We start from the raw sequence: 7,427 nt of genomic DNA, 5'->3' as shown, positions 1-7,427 counted from the left end.
TAAAAAGTAATAACTGCCAAGTTTCCCACTCCACAGCTCTCGGCAGCTCTGCTGTCGCCCTCACCTCAGGCCCTGAGGCAGAGGCGAGGCTGGGGGAGCAGGGAGGAGGGGAATGCTGTGTTACCCATTGTCAGAGTGAGGCATGAGGCCCTAAGCAGAAGAGGTACAAAGAATGCAACCCCACGTGGAAAGTTGTAGAGGCAGCAAAGTTTGCCTTCTCTTTTGAGCTTCCTGTCGTCTTCCAGGTATACACCTCCCTCCGGGGGGCGGGGGGCTCCCCCGTTCCCTGTCCCCTCCCAGGGCCGCCCTCAGACGACGGATCAAGCCAAACGTTTATCCAACAAGTGCCACCAGGTGACGTTGGGCAAGCTTCTTTTCGTCACTGAGCAAGCCTATTTCCTAAATGGGAAAAAAGGATCAAGACCCTGCGCACAAAAATGCACTTCAAAATGGGCATCGTTGATGCTATGAAGCCCTCAGGGATACTTGTGTTCTGGACTCACAGGAATACGTTTCCACCTATTCAAACTTCTGGGGAAGAAGGCATGGGGGGCTAGGGCCTCTGCCTGGAAGCTCTGAAATCATCGTGGTCAGCCTGCGCAGGCGTGTGGGCCCTGGACCGGTATCCCACCGCGAAGTCAACTCCCTCCCAAAGCCCACTCTTCAGGGTGAGTCGGGTGGGCGCGATGAGTCCCTCAGGTTCCCTCACCCATACTTTCTCCCCACTTTCCCTATAGGTCAACTCAGCGTCTTTGAGGCGTTTCCTGACTGCTGACCCAGTGGTGCAAGAGCCGGATTTGCTGGCACTCAGCCAAGCCACTTTTGTGCCTGGGCCTTGAGGGGGGACCCTGGCCCATCATAAGCCCATTCCCATTTTACAGAGGGGAAAAACAAGGCAAAAGGGGGAAGCCAGTGAAGACCACGAAACCTTGAGTTCAAATTTCCTTTTTCCTCCTTCCACCGCCCCACCTTGTTTTTTTTTGTTTTTTTTTTTTTTTGCCGCATCTCATACCCTAATTTTCCCGCTTAGGAGGGCTGCTCAATCTTCGGGGCCCACCTGCGAGGCGGCGGAGCGTCGCCGCTTTAAGGAGCAGGGCGCTCGCCCCGCCCCCACCCTCGCCCCGCCCCCGGGGCTGCAGCGCGCCTGCGCCCGGCGCCGGCGACCCGGGTTGGGCAGAGCCGGGCGCCGTGCAACTTTCAAGTGAGCTGGGAACTCCGCCCCGCGGCGGGCCAGGCGCCTGGACCGCGGGGACCGTTCGGGCGAGGACTGCGACCCACCACCCCCGGCCCGGACCCGCCGTGGTGCCCCGCGAGGGCCGAACGCCTGGCTCCCCGCGGCAAGCAGCGCGAGTCGTGACTGCCGGGCGGCGCGGCGGGCAGAAGAGCGCGCCAGCCGGTACCGGCTCCCGGCCGGTGCCTCCGTGTGTGGCCTGCCTGCCCGGCCTGCTGGGCTCCCCCTTCTTCCGGCTAGCCGCTCTGCGGAGTTAGGGAGCGGCAGGTTCCGATTTGGGGGTGCCCCTTCCGTTCCCGCTCCTCCACTGACTCCCCATCCTGGCCCCGCGGGAGCGTGCCTCTTGGCGTCTTCTTGGGTGGTCTCCCTTCACCCCCGAGGCTGCAGGATGGTGTCCTGGATGATCTGTCGCCTGGTGGTGTGAGTACGGCAGTTCTCAAACTCCCTCTAGCCCCGGGTGCCAGTCCGCCCCTGGGGTGGAAGCTGGGAACGTCTGGTGAGAAAGGGGACTTTCTAAGCTCGGTCACACCTGTCCCTCCCCCCCGCCCTTCCTCCACTCGCCACAAGGGTTAACGGCCTTGCGGGCATGCGCTCGGCATCCAGCAGGGCGTACTTGTCCCCCTACCCCCAAAGCCTCCCGTGCTGATGGCGATCCCTCCCGAACTCACACACTGCAGACGGGTGCGTGGGGCGGACGACCACAGGCCGGCCCTCAGCCCTTGGGCAAACACCAGGTGTGGTGGCACGTTGTGGGCGGAGAATCCAGGTGCCTGCTTCCCGGCTGAGTAGTCAGTCACGTGACTCACCACCCTGGCCTCGGCGTCCCGCTCTGTCCTCGTCACCTTTCAGTACTCCAGCACCTGGCTGTCTGCACCGTGGCAGTGCTGGTCTGGTGGCCCTGGGCTGGATTGCACGTCCATGGGAGGGGACAGTCTGGTGCTCTCACCAGCTCAGAAGTCTGCCTCCCACCGGCCTTGTTGAGTGACTGTGTGCTGTCCCTTCATCATGTATCCCTGGGCCACCAGGGCAGGCCTGGGCAGGCTTGGGATGTTTGTAAACAGCAAGGTGGGGAGGGCAGCTTCCAGGGCACTGACTCAGGTGCAGGTTGTGCAAGCCAGGGGGGAGAACAGGGTAGGCACTGCCACCTCACACCGAGAGGGAGGCGGCCACCTGGTGAAGGGCAGTGGGGCATGGTGCCCCTCACTCTCCCTGTCTCTTTTCTGGCTGCTCTTCTAGGCTGGTATTTGGGCTGCTGTACCCAGCTTATGCTTCGTACAAGGCTGTGAAGACCAAGAACATTCGTGAATATGTGAGTGTGGGGGTGGGCAGGAAGGCTTGACTCAGGTGGGGTGGGACGAAAGCTTTGGTGGGTATGGTAGGACTTGGCAGGGTGGGAAAGGTCTGAGCTGGCCTCCCCCTCCTCCAGGGGCATAAAATCGGGTGGTGTAGCTTGAGTGAGTGGGTGTGGATGAAGGGTGGGCTTTTGGGTGCCTGTGCAGGATCTTGTGGGTGAAGCCCATTGCAGGTGGGTACAGGAATGAGTAGCAGTGTTTCAGAGGCAACTCTCTAGGGCCAGCCAGATGCCAAGGGAATGCAGTGGGACAGGCTCTCTGGAATCTCTGGGCTGGGTCAGCCCAGGACAGGGGAGTTGGCTCAGCAGGCTCAGCCACTGGCTCCTGACCTCTGCCCCCTGCCTCCCAGGTCCGGTGGATGATGTACTGGATAGTCTTTGCACTCTTCATGGCAGTGGAGACCTTCATGGACATCTTTATTTCCTGGTATGGGTGTAGGGGGGCTGTGGGCCATGGTGAGTGGTGGCCCACCCTTGGCCTGGCTCCCTGGCTAACCTTGTCCCGCTGTGCTCTGACAGGTTCCCTTTCTACTACGAGATCAAGATTGCTTTTGTGCTGTGGCTGCTCTCGCCCTACACCAAGGGGGCCAGCCTGCTTTACCGCAAGTTCGTCCACCCATCCTTGTCCCGCCATGAGAAGGTGCCGCAGCGTGAAGGCAGGGAGGAGAGCATGGCAGGGTGTGAGGGAAGGAGCCCTGGACTTGGGCTTCGGGACACTGAAGGACACCTGGGTTCTAATCCTAGTCCTGCTGCTCTTTAGCTGTGGGATCTTGACGGAGCCTAGCCTTCTTCCTCTTTTGGGATAATCAAGTCGGGGCACATGTGAATGACCTTTTGAGGGTGTGAAACGTCAGCTGGAAGTTGTTTTGGGGATGGTGGGGGCAGAGGATGTGGCATGGCCATTCATTGAGGTGTAGGAGTGGGTGAGTGGGTGGGTCGGGGTGGTTGTGGGTGCACTGTGGGTGGGGGTGGGCTGGGAGGTGTGGCATGCAGTGGCTTCTCTGGGGCTGCAGAGGAAGAGTGACTCCAGCTGTCCACCTGAGCTCTCCTCCTCCCTGTTCTGCAGGAGATCGACACCTACATTGTGCAGGCCAAGGAGCGCAGCTATGAGACAGTGCTCAGCTTTGGGAAGCGGGGCCTCAACATTGCTGCTTCAGCCGCTGTGCAGGCTGCCACCAAGGTGCCCTGGGCCCCCGTCCTCCAGCACCCTCTCCAGTGCCTTTTGGGCGAGTCTAGTTCACTGTCAGGGAGCCGAGAGATAGCAGCTGTCTGTGCTGGGGAACAGGGGTGAGAGGTGGCAGGTGGAGTATTGGCAGGAGCATGGCGCATGGAGTTCAGACTTCCCTGGCTCTGACACTAACTGCGAGTGGCCGCTCCTGCTCTCTGGGCCTTAGTTTCCTGTTGGTGCCACAAAGGCCTGGGGCTAGAAGCTTGCCGAGTTGCTCTCAGTTGTGAGGCCGGTGCCCCAGTGACTACCTGCAGGTCACCTGTTGACTTCCCTGGGCTGAAGTCTCTTCCTGCTGGGAGCCGTGCCCCTCCCTCCAGGTGACACAGCAGCTCCCCATGCCTTGCAGAGTCAGGGTGCGCTGGCTGGAAGGCTGCGGAGCTTCTCCATGCAGGACCTGCGCTCCATCCCTGATACTGCCCCCACCTACCAGGATCCCCTCTACCTGGAGGACCAGGTTCCCCACTGCAGGCCACCCATCGGTGAGTGGGCAGAGGGACCAGAGCTGTCCCCAGAAGAATGACATCCTCCATGCAAGCTGTGGTTTCCCCCAGGGCTACAGGAAGGCCTGGCTCGGCCCCAGGCCTTCAGACTGTGCAAATGCCCAGCGCTGCCTCCCTCTCCTTCACACAGGGTACCGGTCAGGGGGCCTGCAGGACAGTGACACTGATGGCGAGTGTTGGTCCGATACAGAGGTAGTTCCGCAGCCACAAACCCGGCCCCCCCGAGAGAAGCCTCTGAGCCGCAGCCAGAGCCTGCGTGTGAGCAGGAAGAAGCCGCTGGTGCGGGAGGTCAGTGGCAAGGAAGGGACAAGGGAGATGGCTGCCCTGGACGTCAGCCCAGACCTCTCATGGTGTGCCTGCTCTCTCCCCCAGGGCACCTCACGCTCCCTGAAGGTTCGGACGAGGAAAAAGACCGTGCCCTCAGACATGGACAGCTAGGGTCTGCAGAGCCCGGCCCAGTCTTACCTCGGGCCCTGCAGGGTGCTGGGGGCTGTTTGAGGAGCCTCTGGCTGCACGTCCAGGCTATCCGCACCAGCTGCCCGGGCTCTGCCCTGCCGGCTCCTGCTCTTGGTTACGGGCCACACGCAGGGACGTACTGGCTATGGGCCAAAGCGGGCTGGGCCCACGCTGCTGTTTACTGCCCTTCTCATCCCTCCGCCTTCCGGGTGTGGGACCAGAGCCCTCCCCAGACCCCTGCAAATGAAACCCAAAACCTTGCCAGCTGTGTTCATTCCTTCTTGTCCTTCCAAATACTTGACAGCCTTCTCCAAGGCCTTGTGTGTATCCTGGTTGTATGTTTTGTGTTGGTGAATGAGGTCAGGTTTGTGCAGTTTTGATAAATAGCTACATGAAAGTGTTGTTCTCCTGGTTTGTATTGCAAGTCCTCACAGCACACACATTATTACACAGTCTGCTAAGGCCAGGCTCGGCCTAGGACGAGGGCTAAAAGGACAGACAGACTGCCAGAGGGGCCCAGTCTTCCAGGGGAGATTGCCATTGACAAAATAGTTGTGAGGCAGCAAGGACTGTCATTGAAAGCTCTTGGGGACCTCAAAGAACATAGATGGGAGAGTGAGGGGACCAGCCCAGAGAGGGGTCAGAGTTTAAGAAGACTGGTCGGGGGCAGATAGGATTGGGTCTTGACAGGAAGTAGAAACCAGTGAGAGCGAAGGTGTGTAGGGAGCTCAGGCAGTGTGATCCTTTGGGAATTATCTGGATCTGTGCACAGATTAGGCCTGGGGAGCCCACCTTCTTCCATGGGCCTTTGAGGGTCTCTAGGTGCTCCTGAGGGAGAGGGGCGCTGAGTTCCTGTAAATGCTAGTAACCCTGGAAGCATTGCAGCTCTGTGGAGTGGCCGCAAGAGGGCAGCAGCTGACAGGGTCTGGACTGCCCCCGGCTTCCAGGTCAATGAGGGCGGCGCTCGAGGGCTGGCCAGAGCCTTGCCCTGCAGGGGGCTGGCAACTGGCTGCTGGAGGGAGGATGGGGAGCTCCAGCGCAGCCTCCAGTGGCCCCCCCCTGCTGCTTTTGCTCATTGGTCCTCAGCCTGCTCCATCCATCAGTCTCCTCTCTTCTCTGAAGACCCAGGCTCTTTGCCTGGGCTGGCTCCACTCCTTCCCCTCCTCTAATTCCTGGGGCAGTGGCGCGGGCTCTGCCCTCCTGCCCCTACATGCTGGCCTCACCTCAGGGTCCCAGGGCTGCTCCACTCTCCCACCCCCATGGCAGCTCTTCCTTCCCACCTTTGACTAAGCAAACAGGTGGGTGAGAGTGTTGGCGGCAAGAGGGAAATGGCGTGGTAACCCCGAGTGACTGAGGAGTGTGGGTTAACTCCTGGTGTGGGGATTATCCGGGTTTTAGTTGGAAGAGGCGCTTAATCTGCCAGGGTGGTTTAGCTCCTCACATACTGGTGTTCAGTGACTTCCTATCTTGGCGTTCTCTTGCATCATGATGTTGCCTTATCTCTTCATTTATTCATTCAAAAAATCTTTATTGAACATCTGTCAGGTACCAGGCATGTTTCAAGATACTAGGGATGCAAAATCTAGTAATGGCTCCACCGAGAACGTGCTCCTCTAAGCCCCGACACATAGTAATTTAATCCTCACAACAATTTCAAGAGGTCTGTACTATTATAATTTCCATTTTACAAATGGTAAAACAGGCACCAGGAGGGCAGGTAATTTGCCTGAGGTCACACAGCTAATAAGTGGCAGAATTGCGCTTTGAACCAGCCAGTCTGGCTTCAGAGCCGGCGTACTGAACTGCTGTGCGGGACTTAAGTAAATGAGATGTTTCTTGCCTGGGAGGCGAGGAGAAAGAGACTAGCACATATCAAACACTGGTTGTGTGCGTGACTTTGTGCTGGGCATTTTACAGAGATGGTTTCCTTAACTCCTCTCGACAAGCCTATTAGGTAGGGTTAAACCCATTTTACAGGTGGAAAAACTGAGAGTTGGAGAGGTGCAGCAACTTGTGCACGATCATGCTGACTTAGGTTGGGGCCCTGTCTCCTGATGCAAGCCTGCCCAGAAGTTGCCTTGGTAGAGGTGGAATGGCAGGATCCACAGCCCTGAACTGGGAGAACAAAACAAAGGAGGATGTGATGAGCCAGCAGAATGAAACAAAAATTCAAAGGGAGTGGAGGTTGGGGAGAGGCCTGAAGGTGTAGGGTGGTGAGGGAGCTTCCATAGGAGCTAGGGCTTCCCCTGCCCTCATTCCTAGGGTCACTTGGGCCCCTGGGCTGAACGGCTGATGCTTCCTCAGGCCCAGGATGCCCTGCAGCTTCCTCGTGAGCCCTGCGGCCCCACAGCTCCTTCCTTGGGCCAAGCCGCTCCTCTGTCTCCTGAGCACATCATAGTCACCCCAGCATCAGCCTCCAGGCCTGTGCTCCAGCCATCTGAATCTCCTACCCTCCCAACAGTCTTTCTTTCCAGGCCTGTTGTGGCTTTCTTTCAAGACCTGCTTTCTCTGAGAAGCCTTCCCTGACTTGCCAACCCCTCCTCAAGCTCCCAAGGCTCCTGATTGCTGGCCCGCTCACCCCGTCCAAGGCACACAATGCCGTGGCCTGTGCTGGTGTGTCCACCATCCTCCCCTCTCCTCCTGACTGGCCTCCCCTAAGCC

The 7,427-nt window shown here is 58.9% G+C and overlaps 1 protein-coding gene across 1 annotated transcript; it reads left to right on the top strand.

Moving 5' to 3' along the window:
• Positions 1-1,030: 1,030 nt before the first annotated feature.
• On the top strand, positions 1,031-5,163 carry REEP4 (receptor accessory protein 4). The gene is made up of 8 exons (XM_001914703.5): positions 1,031-1,651; positions 2,468-2,540; positions 2,933-3,009; positions 3,102-3,222; positions 3,649-3,762; positions 4,157-4,289; positions 4,441-4,598; positions 4,683-5,163. The coding sequence occupies exons 1-8, from the start codon at positions 1,620-1,622 to the stop codon at positions 4,746-4,748; spliced, it is 774 nt and encodes a 257-aa protein (XP_001914738.1). The 5' UTR covers positions 1,031-1,619; the 3' UTR covers positions 4,749-5,163.
• Positions 5,164-7,427: the final 2,264 nt, after the last annotated feature.

This window comes from Equus caballus, chromosome 2, assembly GCF_041296265.1.
Source record: "Equus caballus isolate H_3958 breed thoroughbred chromosome 2, TB-T2T, whole genome shotgun sequence".
Lineage (NCBI taxonomy): Eukaryota > Metazoa > Chordata > Mammalia > Perissodactyla > Equidae > Equus > Equus caballus.
The sequence above is the reverse complement of the archived record's forward strand: the minus strand, read 5'-3'. Positions and strand labels throughout refer to the sequence as shown.

Bases quoted from the DNA above. Each gene is read 5' to 3' on its own strand.
- REEP4 (XM_001914703.5), top strand. From the start codon at position 1,620: ATGGTGTCCTGGATGATCTGTCGCCTGGTGGT. The intron at 3,223-3,648 runs GTGCCGCAGCGT...CCTGTTCTGCAG, and splicing joins CCTTGTCCCGCCATGAGAAG to GAGATCGACACCTACATTGT. The intron at 3,763-4,156 runs GTGCCCTGGGCC...CATGCCTTGCAG, and splicing joins CTGTGCAGGCTGCCACCAAG to AGTCAGGGTGCGCTGGCTGG.